We start from the raw sequence: 15,149 nt of genomic DNA on the forward strand, positions 1-15,149 counted from the left end.
CCCCCGTCCCCATCCATCACCCTGTGCACACCGCTCCTCCCTCCCTCCTCAGACAGAAGGCTTCTGTTCAGTGCAGTTCTTTTTTAATTTTTCTAACGGAATATGGTCAAGGTGCTTTGGTTCTGGAATTTAGGCTTAATCACAAAAATAGGCTTAAATGAAACCATGGAAAGCTCAATGCCTCAGCACGGGCTGAGCCCAGAGATCATAAGGAAAAAGCTGCCAAGAGGCTGGAAACCAACTAAGCTGCTCAGTTTTCTTGCTCAAGCTCTGTGAAGGCCTGATGTGGACAGATGCCTCAGGGGAAAAGGCTACAGCGAAGGATTCAGGCAGAAGCTTGGAACAAATAGATTTGTGCTCTCAAACTTTAATATGCACGGGAATGACCTGGGGATCTGGTTGACCTGCACTCTGATTCCATGGGTCTGGGATGGGGCCTGAGATGGTTCATTTCTTTCTTTCTTTTTTAATATTTTATTTACTTATTTGAAAGAATGAGCGCGAGAGAGATAGCACAAGTGGGGTGAGGGGCAGAGGCAGAAGCAGACTCTCTGCTGAGCAGGGAGCCCGATGCAGGGACTGATCCCGGGACCCCAGAGCCGAAGACAGATGCTTAACCGACCGAGTCACCCAGGCGCCCTCTGATTGTGCATTTCTAACAAGCTCCAAGGGGATGGCCTGCCGCTCAGCCATAGACTGCCCTTTGACAGGCCAGGGACTAGATCAGCTTCCAGATCTCTTTGGACTCTGACAGCCCATGACTCCACAGAGGCAACCTTCCCTACCGGAGATACAACTACGCCTGGGTATGCACACCCCCAAGGCTGCGGCATAGAATGTGTCTATGCAAGCAATGTCGGCCAACATCAAGAGCGCCTCATGTATATAGGAACTCAATACACATCTGCAGTGGACAGCTACTTGAACTAACAGATGGTGCTAGGTGGGGAGACTAACGAACATTCCAGCTTTACAGACAACTGTCCAGCCCAGCCAGGCATTTCAAGCAGTTTTCAAGACATTTTCAACCCAACCTCAACAGCACCTCAGGGGCCCCCTGAAAAGATTATTCGGTTTACTCCATGTTTGCCTGCTTTGCCCCTAAACCACTTAACTCATTTCCCATCTCATTCCTTGTTCTGTTTCTCTTAATTTTCTTGGGTCCAAGCACATTACTTATTCTCTGGTTATGTCCTTATCCCCCCCCCCCTTAAAAACGACACAGATGCTGTCATCTTTCCTGGACGTAACCTCAGCTGGATGTAAATTCTGTCTCATCAGTGGACCGTGTGACGCTCTTCCCAGCCTGAGCTGAGAACCTGGACAAGCCCACAGCTCACTTTCCCACCTATTCTGTCTTGCTGAACCGGTGGGACCCTCTGGCAACATGGTCTGGAAAGCGAAGCACTCAATCTGGAGACAGGCAGTCTAGGCTCAAACCCAGCTCCTCTACTTACTGTGCGACCTTGGACAAGTAAGTTGTCTCCTCTGAATCTCAGTGCTCTCCTCTAGGGTGAGAAGGACCACATCTACCTCGCAGGTGGGCTGACATATGAAAAATAGCATCATGCCAGATACAGAAGAAATGTATTTCCTTCCCTTTTTCCTTCGTTATTGATAAAAATTTCTAGAGTTGGTCTGCTTTGTGTCCACTCTCTACAGGTTTGTTCCATGAAAACTTTTGAAGCATTTGAGATTTCAATTAAATTTCTTAAATTGCTGGATCCTGATCAAGGTGCATCTTAAAAGTTTATTTTGTGGTTCACTCCACAATCTTGAAACAAAATGGAAGCCAATAAATTTCTCAAAGAGGCCCATAATCTGTATATTAACAAATATCAATGAAATATGGTAAGAAGAGAGTATGTGGGTTTACAAGTGCCCAGAGCGAGGGCTCTGGTTTATAGAACTGCTAGTGTCAGAATTCACTGAGCTCAAGAAGGAACTTTATCATTGCCTATGCTCATTGGCTTGGCTTCCCACCCATTTTTAAGAAGTCATCTGCTTTTATCAGATAACATAGGGGATTAGGGAGAAGATGGGGAGGGTACTCATGTTCCCCACAAGCAGGCTAAGTGGGAGATGCTGTGGTAAGGCACCTGACCGGATTATTAGGTTTACCCCTTAATTACCCCATGAGGCAGGTATTAGAAACCTAATTTTACAGATGGAATAACTGAGACTCAGAGAGCTTAAATGATCTGAGGTCCCACAGCCTGGAACCAGGTGCATTCCCAGGTCTGCCTGACTCCAAACCCATGCTTTTTACACTCCACAGGTAGAGTGAATCCAATAGAGTTCTGAGTTAGGTAAAGATCAAGAGAAGGAGTGTGTTAGATAACAGCAAAGATGTACATGCTTTCCCCACATGGTCTGGTGGCCTTAGTTGCTGTTTCCCCCCTGCTGCCTTGCACAGGATAACCTTGTAGAAGAACAGCGTCGAGTGAGGACAGCCCTATACAGTGTGACTCTCCATGGTGGGTGGGGGAAGTGTGTATGTGCCAAGCACCCAGGGAACATTTTCAGATTCCCTCGCCAATTCAAAAAGCAGTTCATTTTGCTTCCCTTCACCTTCCTTTTGGGGAAGGCCCAAAGTGTGAATATCCTTTAGAAAGCACAGCTGGGAGACCTTTCGGGAAGCCAAACATCCCTACCATCCTGTAACAGCCAGGAAGGTACACAGCCAAATGAATACTGAGTTCTACTCCTTCTTCTCAATGACCTACGCTGATTTGGAGTAGATGGGTCCATGAGACCCACAAATGATCTGAAAACCACTTTATCTCATCATGTCAGTCTCCTTTTGTAATAAGCCTTTCACCAGGGACACTAATAGCAAAATTAGTTAAGTTTGACCACCTCTTCCATCTCCTTCCCACTGCTGGTAGAGAGGTCCACCAACAGAGAAAGGGCCAAAGGGCAGGAAGCAGAAGAGTGAACAAAAGCCCTGAAGAATCCACCAAGGGCATCAAGATGCCCTTGAGTAATTAATCAATTAATAACTAATCAAGTCATCCTTCCATACTTAAGGATTGAGAGTGGGATCACTGATCAGTAGAAGTATGTGGATTTGCTTGTTTTTTGTTTGTTTGTTTGTTTGTTTTAACCTGGAGAATGCCCACCTAAAGTCACTGTTAACTGGTTCTAGAACAGGGTTGTCGAATTCAGTGCTGCATTCAGTGGTCCTAGCTACTCTGACCCTGCCTGGATGGTGCTACCCAAAGAGGCTGTCCCTCTCCTGCATACCGACTGGCATGCCAATCCCATAGCCCTTGGTGTCCAGCAGGCCCCCAATCTGAGTGAGGTTGCAGTTTCGCTGCCGGTAGTACTCATTCATGGTGGATTCCAGAAGGAAGGCGTAGTTGGAATTCAACACCCTAGCGATTCCCTCCTCGGTGCTCTTCACAAACACACTTGGCTGCTTAGAATACATGTAATTCCACATGCGTTGGTAGGTCTGATAGCGGGAATTCTGGGAGAAGAACACAAGGAAGCAGGGTTAGAACAAGAGAAAGGAAATGTTGGCATTAAAAGGGAGGGAATCAAAGTGGACCTGAAAATCCTGGCCCTTTTGTTACTCAATCCCCTCATTATTTTCAATATAACCTTTTCCCTTCTGTCTCTCAATGGCCACTGTATCATGGCAGGAGGGGGCAGCCATGCCTCTGATACCTTTCACAGAAAGGCAAGGAAAGAACAGGGTCCTAAGGCACTGTAAACTCTGCCTAGTGGTTTGATAATCGGTTTTGGCCCATCTACCCTAGAGAAGTCTTCCACTGCCAACCTCCAGGTTCTGATAGAATGAAGAGTGGAAATTCTGGTTGTGTCCTTCGCTGTCCTTTAAGTTGGAGGCAGTGAACTCAGGGTCATCGGGATTTCTGAGAGACACCATCTGAAGGAGGAGCGCCAGCTATTTTCTGTCGACCCTAAACCAACTTATCAATCCCAGAGCCAGCACTGGCTTCTATTTTTACAAATAAGAAGTCTGAGAGCATTTGGCGGGGGTGGGGGGGGGAGGTGTGTGTGTCTAGCCACACCTGTGTCTGCATGATGCCTTCAGTGGTTGTGGTGCCAACAGGCACTGAGGCTTGTATGGAAAACAGAAAACTGAAGGCTCTGGACTTGTTTCATGTGAAAATGGATGTCTTGGGTAGTAGGTTGGTTAGATACCTATTAACTCCAGGGTACTCTGCAGAGCAGGGGATAAATAAGCCCCAAGTGAACCTCCAAGTTAGATGTTCAAAAGAGATAATGGGATGAAGATTGATGTTTTCATCTTTAGAGGACAAACATCTCAACTTTACTCTGCCCAATTCCCCATGTTGGTGAGCAGCCCAGTGGGTTTACTTGGAAGAAGGTCATGCTGGAGCCTCCGTGAATTGTGCCATACTCAATGGCGGTCTGGTCAGCCAGGTCATCCACTGACTCGATGGGCACATCCATGCGCTGCACAGTCAGGAAGGCTGCCAAGTTGGCCGTGTAGGATGAGATGATGATCAGCGTGAATGCCCACCTATGTAGGAAAAGACCAGGAAATCATCATTGCCCGGGTATCCCCAGGAGTTTCGGCCCCCATCCCCAGTCCTGCAGCGACATAGGAGAGACCAGGTGTCCCTCTTAGGAAGGAGCTCCCAGCTCCATGGGGGAAGACAGAGGAGGCAGGGCATATGATGTCAACAGAAATGAACAGAGTTTGTGAGGCTTGCTTAAAAGAAGACCATTAATTTTTTTTCTCGTTTCTTAAAAGAGGTGATTATTGGGTTGCTATTCAAAAGAGGTATGTCCATGCACATGAGACCATCTCAGAGACCGTGAGGAATGAGCTAGTGAATGAGTTAAGGGTGACAGCTCTGAGGGCTCTGTTTAGAGCCGGGGCTGGGTGGCTGCCCCTGTCTTCTCATGATGCAGCCAACCACCAGATGTGCATCGCCATGTACTGAGCACCTGCCATGAACCACACACACCATCTCATGGACTCCCGACAACTAAGGGAGGTAAAATTCTTATCCTGATTTTGCTGATGAGGCAACGGAGGCTCAGAGAAGCAAAGGAACTTGCCAAGTAACACACAGAGAAATCCATATTTTAAGGACAGTTTTACCAACAAGAAACTCTTTAAGATTAACTGGTGACAAGCACCTTTGAACTGCTGAGAAGTTGGAATGGGAAACTACTCTTGTGGGCACCTGGGTGGCTCAGTCCGTTAAGCGTCTGCCTTCGGCTCAGGTCATGATCTCAGGGTCCTGGGATCCAGTCCTGCATTGAGCTCCCTGCTCAGCGGGGAGCCTGCTTCTCCCTCTGCCCCTCCCCCCTGCTCATGCGTGCATTCTCTCGCTCTCTCTCTCCCTCAAATAAATAAATAAAATCTAAAAAAAGAGAAAGAAAAGAAACTACTCTTGCAATGGGCGAGCTATTTCAAAATAGAAGAGTATTTTATTGGGTAGTGCAAACTCTTTTAAAATGAGAATAGTTTTGCAACTCAGGCAGCATCCATACTTAAAGCCATTACAACTAGTTTGTTCACTTCAGTAGGTTAAATAAGCCTTCTACCATCTGGTCAGCAGTGTGGATCTGCATCCCAGTCCATTTGTTTATAGGGGTTCAAAGACATATCCAAGCATAATTGAGGTTGGATAATCACAAATTCTGAATCAGTGGTGTGTGAATTAATGAGGCTTTCCTCATTATGAAGACATTGTCAACTAAAGCATAGCATTTGCCACAAGATTCAGAGGCCGGCAGCTTCCAGGGGATTTTTTAAAGCAGGAAGTCCCATTGTTTCCTTTACCACTGTGTCCAAGGACTTCCGTGGGCTGCCTCCAAGGTGGGAAGTGACAGGGCCATCTACCAACTCAACGGGTACCTCCATATGCCAGACCACCAGGGAGGTGACCTGGTTTTACTTCTGGCCTTGTTGCACTCCACCTGTGAGACCTTGGGGGAAAAGCCACATACCTCCTGCGAGCTCGTCTGCTCAGGGATCATAATGTCTGCTCTGCCTGACTTCAGAGAATTGTGAGATCAAATGAGACAGTATGTCACTGGTGACTAATACTCTGTAAAGGACCAGATGAATGTGAGATATAGAGAAATGGAGAGATAGACCCTCCCACTGAATATGGGATGAAAAGCATCTGGCCACCTTCCCGATTTGGGACCTGTAAGTGCCAGGTGTCCTTCCGTCCTTAAGACCTGCGTTTTCCTGCTCCTCCTTCAGCTCATACACTCTGCTGGAAGTTCTTTCTCATGACCATCCCCCAGTAGGGGCTGGGGAGGCAAGGTGAGCCATCTCCACACTGAGGCCAGGATTCTAAAGCGGCTTAGCTACCCTGGCTAGCGCTGTGGGTTCATGAGCCCTGGGTGTGGACTTGACCTCAGAGTTGGCTGGGGAGGTTCCCTCAGCCCCATGGCTACGCTCCGGCCTCTGTCCCACCCTGGGTGGCCATGTGGCACTTTATACCACTGGTCACAAAGGAATGGGTCAGACAGCCAAGTAGCTCAGGGCAAGCGTATTGTCTCTGCTGAGAAAGCAGATCACACCCTCTCTCCTGAGGGGTCAGTGGAGCCCTGCTCCAGTCTGAAAGGCTGCCATTCTTGTTGGCAACGTGGCACTTTCCATCTCTTGCTCTGAGAGAGGACTCTAAGGCAGGCCGCCATGGCCCTCTCTTTAGATCTCCCACTCCTTCAGGGAGCTGACCAAACGGAGGCCTTGATTTGATAACGGAGAACTCCAAGAGGCAGAGGGTCTGCCTAACAACTCAACGGCCCCCCTCCCACACACTTAAGGGAGCCCCCCCCAGGACAGCTACTTAAAGTACTGCCGAGCCAGTGGGCCAGGGAGGAGCAGCCTGCAGGACAGGTGGCCCTCCCAGGCTCTCAGGCAGACATTCCTGTGGAGGAGGGAATTCCTGGGGGTTGGGGAGCTGACAGGTGGATGAAGCAGACAATGGGGCCCTCCCTGCAACGCAAAGAAACACCACCCTCTGGAAGGAAAACCCCCAGGTAGAAAGAGATCAGTCTGTGGCCGACTTCTGCTCGTCTGTACGGCTTCTGTCCAGATCTCTAGGATTTTGAGGGAACTCTGTGATTTTCCCTGCCAAGACTGTCCCTTTTTCTGAGGAACATTAAAACCCAGTTCTTCCCATTGATCTACGTGGTGATCCCTGGGCACTATCTGGTAATGGGTGAGCACCTCGCCCAGAAGTCTGAAATCCTACTGTATTTATCATTTATCAGAGAAAACAAAAACCCCAGCTGGGCAGGAGTCACTGTCCCAGCTGCGTTTTTACCTTCCCATCAGTCCCAGCCCAGTGTCCCTCTGGTAACCGTCCGGACACTGGTGCCCAAGGTGGAAACACCACTTCTCCTGTCTCCTTTGGCTTACACAGGCTGAGAAGGAGGGGAGAGAACGAAGGCTGTAAGTCCCATAGGCTGTGACAGCCAAACCCACAGTGGGTTTTTAAGCGAGGCTGGGGAACTGGGATTCTGCAAGCTCGCCTCTGTCTGCTAGAGCCATACAACACACATATATGTGTGTGGGTTTCATTTCGCCCCATAATGGTCTAACAGCACTGATTAGTCCACATATTTATGTAGCACTTTCAAGTTTTCAGACTGCTTTCTCACACATTGAACCGTTCAACCGTATTCTTTTTGCCCTGGGTGAGCCGAGAGGAGAGGGGAGCTGCAGGCCGAGGCTGGCTGACTGCCCATGTGGACAGCTCCCGAGCGCCTGTCCAACTCTGAGCCGCAAGAGTCTGCCTTTGCCCACACCTGCTGAGGTGGACAGGTCCAGCAAGGCCCCAGAGCCAGGCCCGGAGGGACGAAGTTCAAGAAAGCTGGCAGAGGGGATCAGATGTGACTATAGCCGGGTTTCCATTCTTCCAGCAGGCACTTCCTACGGAACACTCCGATTTGCATAAATCTGCATATGCCTTGGCAGACCCAGCCGCTCAACCTCAGGTCATTTTCAGGTCAGGAAATTATAATGGCTTCGTTGTGTGGCCTACAAGGCTGTTTTCTGCATCCCCTTCCTGCCCTGGCTCCCTCCCCTCTGTCTCCAGACCTCCGAGGAAGAGGAAAAGATGGTACAAAGTGTGCCCAAGACAGTGCTCCCAAGACAGTGCTCCCAAGCCTTCTGGAGCTGGCGGAATGCAGCCCAGTTCCCTGCTAGTCTGTTTGGAAGGCAGAATTCTCTGTGAGCTTCCTGCCTACCCACAGCCAGAGCAGGGCTTACCCTAGGACCCCCTTGGGGTCCCCACCCCCACTGGCCCCGGCCCCTCCTCTGCCCCGGATCTTACCAGACGCCACTGACACAGCGGGTGGATAAGGCTCGGGGGGCGATGGTGGAGCCCTGCTGCATGAAGCCCCCAACGGGAAACCAGAGGCTGTTGCCGAGGGAGTACTGGTTCACCAGGAGGTTGCACCGGCCCTGGGCGCATGGGTGGGGGCTGTACCACTCGTAGGGGGTCAACCTGTGGGAGAAAAAGAGCACAGACCAGTGCCAGGGAGGGTGGGTGTGGCGGAACATGCTGGGGAGAGTGGGAGGGGCTCTCCTTTCTGGCCTCACCTCTGTACTTCAGTCCCTGGCCTGTGGCTTTGGCTGGACCGGGATCTTCCCAACCAAAAACCGAGGGGCTTGGACTACGTCGGCTGTGTTTGTACTGCTTTTCTTCAATTAAAAAATTTTTTTATTTTTTTAAAATAAACCATGATGTGGAACTCCAAACACAACAAACCGATAAAAGTGCAGGTCCCTGACTAGAAGCTGGGCGTGGCAGAAGGGGATGGCTGGGAAGTGGCGTGTTCTGCCACCGCCAGCCCCCTAAACTGGTCACGGATGGACCTGAGGGCCCCACAGAGCCAGTGTGAAAACCCTCAGCCTAGAACAGTGGTTCTCAGACGTAAGCCTACATCAGAATCACCAAGAAGGTTTGTTAAAACATAGACGGTTGGGCTCAATGCCTGAAGATTCCGATTCAGGGAGTCTGGGTGCCAACTAAGAATCTGTAGGCTCCTGGGTCACGATGACGCCCCCGGTCCACACTGAGCAACCCTGACCTAGACAGTCCCTCGGGCTGTGGGTCTCAGCCCTGTTCTGTGTCAGACTCACCTGGGAGCTTTCACAGAAACACCGATGACGAGATGCCACTCCCAGAGGTTCTGTTTTCATCTGTCCAGCTGGGGCCTGCGCAACCGTGCTCTCTTAAGGCTCCGCGGGTGAGTGTGATGGGCACCCAGGATCGAGAAGGGCTGCTCTAAGCTCTCTGCCCCTCCCTCCCACCGCCCTCTCTGATGTCCAGAAGGCCCTTTCTTCCTGCCCACCAGACACACGCCTTCCGTCCTCGGATCCGCGGCCCCGGCCCGGCTCCCACGCAAAACCTCCTGGCTCCGCTGAGAGGGATGCATATGGGTGTGTGCCGAGCAGGGCAGGCACCGTATGCTCACAGGGTCCCCGGGTGCTGTTCTCATCACCGGACTTCCCGTCCCTCCCCTCGGCCTAGCCTGCTTGTTGTTCTGCCGTGGCTCACCCACGTGGCCACCGCCCCTCTGGTTCCTGAATAGGATGCCAGTGTGTCTTCATTGGCCCGTGTCCTGAGATGTGCTCCTTCTCCCCGTGGCCTACAGAGCTGGCTTGTCCTCGGTGGTTTCCAAGCCCACAGGCTATTGGAAGTGGGCTTCAGAGATACACATTCCCCACCCCTAGAGGTGCTGAGAGATCAGACCTGGGAATTCACATTTTTAAAGACTCCCCGTGTGACTCTGACATCAGCCGGCTTGGGAATGGCTGCCTTAGATTAGTGGTTTCCAAACAGTTTTCCCCCTCCAAAATCTCACCCAGAAGTACAATACATCAAGAGATAAAAGTGGAGGTGGTCTGAATGAAGAGGAGTTGAGGCCTCAGAGCCCAGCCTCTTCGCCACCCCTCCAAAGTCTCTGTCTGGCACCTCCCAGGAGCCTTCATGCCCCACGGAACCCTGTTTGAAAACTAGTACCTACCTAAGGTAGGTAAATTAGCCTAGGTTCATGCATTATTTATATATATATATAATATAATGTAGATATAGATATATACGGAGGTATTTTTTTGAATAATCCTTTTGTTAATGCTGGATCCTGGGGGCAGTTTGTGTGTGCGCGTGTGTGTGTGCGTGCGCGCGCGTGTGTGTATGTGTGTGTGTGTGTGTGTGTGTGTGTGCAGGGTAGGGAAGGGGGGCTGTTTAAGCCCCCGGGGCTGGTTGAAAAGCCTCAGGCTGTGGAAGGCATGGTAAAGCAGGCTCGTGCGTCTGTGTATCTACTAACGAAGACCTCCGACCACTTCCAGGGCCCCCAAGGTCCCCTGAGAGCTTGGCTAGCTGCACACGGGGGCCCAATCAAAGGGTGCAAGAGTGCATTCCAGAGCCCGGAGCCAGGGCTCAGCACACAGCTTCCGGAGTGCAGCAGGAGAGAGCGTGGTGGAGTGGAGAGGGGATGCGTCATCCAGCGTGCCAGCCTCCTGCCATGTCTCGCCCGTTGTCACTGACAACAGATACTTGACCGTGGCAATACGTCCAGGCCCGAGGGGGGGAGGTGGCACCCGAGAGACACACATAGCAGCCTTTTGAAGACTATCAGCTTGTAAGCCAGGCCTTCTTCTGTTTGGCTGGATCTCATGGGCTCAGGCTGACTTTCCTGAACTTGGCTTTGATCTCCACTGGAAGAGGCATAGACCGGGTGAGACAATGCTCCCTGGGTAGGCTGGGGGCTGCCCTGGGGGTTGGGCACCCCGGGGTGCCCTGGGGTTCCGTGTTCTAACTCGAGGGAGCACATGCTCTCCTGGAGCCGCTGAGCAGACATGCTCGGGGAGGGGGAAGACCTCGTCCCGCAGAGGGTGGGACATACACCGGAATCATCTGGTCCTGTCCCTGTGGCCCCGAAGCAAAGGAGGCCACTACAGAGACGGCTGGGACAGAGTCTCCGCCAGCACTCTTGAAGCTCATCGTGAAGCTCATTCTTGAAGCTGAGCACTGAGCAGAGAGCGGGAATTCTGAATGAGTGAGCCCTGGGCCACTGGGCTTGTTCAGCTTCTGGGCAGTAAGCTGGCTCTCCCGCAGCCCAGGCCGATCCAATGGCCCAGCCTCGGAGAGCAACAACCCTCTCTGTCCACCTTCATGGGAGGCCTCAGCCATGGGATGCCCTCAGGTTCTTCTGTAGGCCCAGGGACAGCTTCTGTTTCCAGGGGAAGCGGGGGGCCTAATTATCCCCAACCCCTGAGCTGGACCCATTGTCGCAACTCAACACTACTTGCAAATGCCTCTCTCCATCGCGCCCTCCCGTCTTGTGCCATCCTTCACGGCTCTCATTCAACAAGGCAGCTGTATTTTCACCGGCAGATCCGGGCTGGGGAAGGTCCAGGCCCTCTCCAGAGGAAACCTTCTCCCTCGCCCACGCCCTGAGGCCTCCGGTCCCCCCCACTCCGGTTCTTGTCATTCAGCACTCCGTGGCAGATCCTGGCAAGGTCTGATGCCAGGGCAGCCAAATGCATAATGCTTAATCAGAGTAATCTTCCTGTCACCTTCCCCCTCACCCACCGCCTTCTATCTCCCAAGGCCCCCACACAGACAGAGGGCCTAGAGACGAGGTGGGGAGAGGCAAGGGTACAGAAGCAAATTCAGACAAGCTGGCTTGTCTGCCCTCTGCAAGGCAAGGAAGGTGTGCATAGGTGGGGGCATGGGTAGTGCCAGGTGGACTGCAGGGCAGAGAGCAGGTCAGGTCCTGAGTCCCTCTCCCACCCCTCCAGTGTGGCCCCAAGGTCTTCTGACCCCGCCCCTCCCACGTGCCACCCCTCCCATGCAGTTCTCAGAGGTGGGCGCGAGGTGGCAGTGCGAGGACAGGGAAGGGGAGAGGAGCTTACCGAGCCACTAAGAAGAGGACGCAGCTGACAGCCAGATAGGCTAGAAGCATGAAGAGCCAGACTCCCGGGGAAAATGGGTCCAGGAAGGAGAAATAGCCAGGTTTGCGTCCCTGGAAATGAAGACAAAACCAGATTCACTGTACCCGGTCGGTCAGGATGGCCCCTGGGCAGGGTGGGGCCGACCAGAGTAGGTGTGGGGGGTGCAGGTCTGGCCCCAGACGGCCCTGCCCCCTGGGGTTCTGGGTGACTGGTTTAAATGGCACTGGGGCCCAAGGTGTAGAGGGGCTGCTCTGACACCTAGCCAGCCCTGATCTCGGCAGACCAAACAAAGGGACAGCTGGGGCCATGTCACTTCCTAGGTCGAGGGAGGCTTTGTGCTGGGCAAGGGGAACAGGTCTCAGCGTCCCTCGTGTACTGCCCTGTGTCCCCCACCGCCCCCCACCTCCCGGGGACGGCATGGTGGGCTCAGAGGCGCCTTAGAGTCGCCGGTGTCCGCGGCGCTGGAGCTCGACAGCACCCCTCTTTGACACTCCTGTCTTTCTCATGAGGATGCTAATGTAACAGGCACCTTCGTTTTTTGTTTGCAGTGTGATCTGATGCACAGTGAGATTTCTCACGTTAATCTCAAAACACTGCTGTGAGGCAGAATATTATTTTCATTTTACTAGTGAAGAAACCAAAAGCCCAGGGCAGTTGAGAGATGGGGGGCCAAGGTCGCGTAGCTAGTAATTGGGAGAGCTGGGACTCCAATGCACGTCTTCTGATACCAAGCTCAGGGCTCAGGTACCGTCATGCTGTAGGGAGACATGGTCTGTCCCCAGCCCAGGGCTGTGCCTGGCCAGAGTCACGGGAGCCAAAGGATGGGGCCAGGAACAGAAACCGAGGCACCAAGCCCCCAGACGTTTTCTGGAGGAAAGTGAAACGGAACGAGCAGGATGGAGTTCAGTGAGCCCCTCTGTCACTGCGTGGTCTTGGGCAAGTGCAAGCCCTCCTCTGGCCTTGGTTGGAGCCCCTTTAGATCAAAGGGGCCACACCGCTGTCTTACCACAGACAGCTCTCATACAACCTGCCTGTTTACCCTGCCGTGTTCGCCCATTCTATATTCGTTACTATCATGGATTGAGAGAGTTCATATAAAAATCCAGATTTCTGGCTTCTTTCACAAAACGGGGTGGTCTGGAAACTCTGGGCCTAAATCGCCAATGGCCTGGAGCTCAGTGGTAGTCGCCCCCCTCTACATGCAGCCTGCTCTCTCCAACTCCTCTTTCCCTCTGTCCTTCCACACCCCACAGCTTCTCAGGGCAAACGGACATGGGTTCTAAGTGCCCTGTCGCTCATGACTATTTCACTCCGTGTCTCCCAATTGAGAGATACCCAGGGGGGAAAAAAATCTTTCATTGTTGCTTTCTGAATCTGAAACCCCATTAGATGCTCAATGTCAGAAATCTATATCTGATTATATCACAACGAGTGAATTGAGGAAAATGACAGCACTATTTAAAGCTGCCATATTTGGTTATGGGTGATAAGGAATGATGAACAGTCATGGGAAAAATTCCTGGAGACTCAAGTTATAAAACATAGAGCATCACACAAATAAGATCAAGACATAAACATAGCTCCACTGGAAACATATCAGTCATGTTGGCAAGAGAACATCTGATTCTACTTGTGATTGACTGACGCCAACCAAAAGAGCAAGGAGTGGGCAGTTATTTGAGAGTTGGGTCTGGGCTTATACTGCCTTGGTTTGGGCTGAGCCCAGGCTGTTTATACAATGCCAAAGAGAAGTATGTTATTTGCAGACTCCAAACTCCTACTATTTTTTTCTATGCGGATGCTTTGGATTGCTTCTTTACCCCAAAGACATCTGAGTTATTGATGCTTGGGGGCAAATCAGGTGTCATATGCCACAGGCATTTCCTCCAAATAACAGATTCTCCTTAACCCAGAGGATATATGATGGCGATACTTCCAAAGAACTCAGAATGTTTCGCTATGTTCTCTTGATTTCAATACCCAGTTCTCTATATTGACAGATGGAAGAACGGAGACCCAGGGAGGTTAAATGCCTTGCTCAAATCATTGGCGATGGCTTCAATTTCTCTGGTGCTCATTCATCATGCCGTGCCACAGATATGCCACCCCTCCTTCATTCAAATGGCCTCTGTACCGCACCTTCCTCTCCTTTTTGTCTTTGCAACTTGCTCCAGTAAACCCCCTAATTAATCTCACGCCTTCTCCCCAATGCCAGCAGAATCCCATCCTACCCTATCTCAACCCCTTAAAGTCCTCTTCAACATTATTTATTTATACCCATCATCATTTATTTTGACTCTGTTGTATTTAGAGGCATTTGTATTGACTTATACATGTCCTGTGGGCTGCAAGTTGGGCCAGTTCCTTCTGGTGACTACAACCACTTTGAAGGTAGATAATTGGTTACATGTAGTCTATGCCCCAAATGTCCAGGACAGGCCAAGCCCTGCAGATGGAGCTGAAAATTAGACAGCACCAAAATTTAACTAGTTCCTTGACTTTTTTTTAAAGAAAGATTTACTTGAGAGAGAGAGAGCGTGCAAGCGAGCGGTGGGGAGGGGCAGAGGGAGAGAGAGAGAGAATCTCGAGCAGACTCTGCGCTGAGTGCGGAGCCCGACGCAGGGCTGGATCTCACCACCCTGAGATTATGACCGGAGCTAAAACCAAGAGACAGGTGCTAAATTGACTGAGTCACCCAGGTGGCCATAGTTCCTTGACTTTTGTACTGTGTTTCAGGCTGACCACACCAGAGCCAGCATTCTCGTTGCTGTCTGATAGTGGGAGAGACCCAAGGGGCTGGTCACCAACTGATCACCATCCCAGCGTGGGGAGACCCTTTGAATGTTAGCGGTAGAGCTACAAAGTGGCACTAAATTCCCCTTGCATGTCAAAAATTCCTCTTGTCCTTAAAGATAATCTGTTGACTCACAGATACTTCATTCTATGTGTACTAGAAGAAATGACATTATAGTGAGAATTCAGTTGCTTTCCCAGAGTCGGGAGCCAGATGTATAAAGACCCCAGAGCCAGGTAATGCAGGACAGGCAGTAGATTAAAACACAGACTCTGGAGCTAGCCTGCCCAGGACTGAATCCTGGCTTTATCATTTACAACTGTGTGACCCAGAACAAGTTACTTAACTTCTCTGGGCCTCCATTTCCTCTTTTGTAACATGGGGGTAACAATAAAACCTGCCTCGGGGGGTGTTTTGAGAGCT

At 51.2% G+C, this 15,149-nt stretch overlaps 1 protein-coding gene across 5 annotated transcripts in view; it reads right to left on the minus strand.

Annotated features, from left to right (window-relative positions):
• Positions 1-15,149, minus strand: part of GRIK4 (glutamate ionotropic receptor kainate type subunit 4) — a 296,119-nt gene that overhangs the window by 18,591 nt on the left and 262,379 nt on the right. For 3 of the 5 annotated variants that reach the window (XM_088018055.1, XM_088018057.1, XM_028125956.1), the window contains 4 exons: positions 11,894-12,003; positions 8,301-8,474; positions 4,348-4,513; positions 3,247-3,472 (listed from right to left, as the gene is read on the minus strand). In XM_088018055.1, the coding sequence (XP_087874181.1) occupies positions 3,247-3,472; positions 4,348-4,513; positions 8,301-8,474; positions 11,894-12,003 (676 nt within the window). Of the gene's footprint in view, positions 1-3,214; positions 3,473-4,347; positions 4,514-8,300; positions 8,475-11,893; positions 12,004-15,149 lie in introns of those variants that run through there. The other 2 variants (XM_088018058.1, XM_088018056.1) reach the window with 2 other exon arrangements.

Source organism: Eumetopias jubatus, unplaced genomic scaffold, assembly GCF_037043125.1.
Source record: "Eumetopias jubatus isolate StellerSeaLion01/CBP00866 unplaced genomic scaffold, mEumJub1_p1.0 scaffold_13, whole genome shotgun sequence".
In the NCBI taxonomy this organism is placed as follows: Eukaryota; Metazoa; Chordata; class Mammalia; order Carnivora; family Otariidae; genus Eumetopias; species Eumetopias jubatus.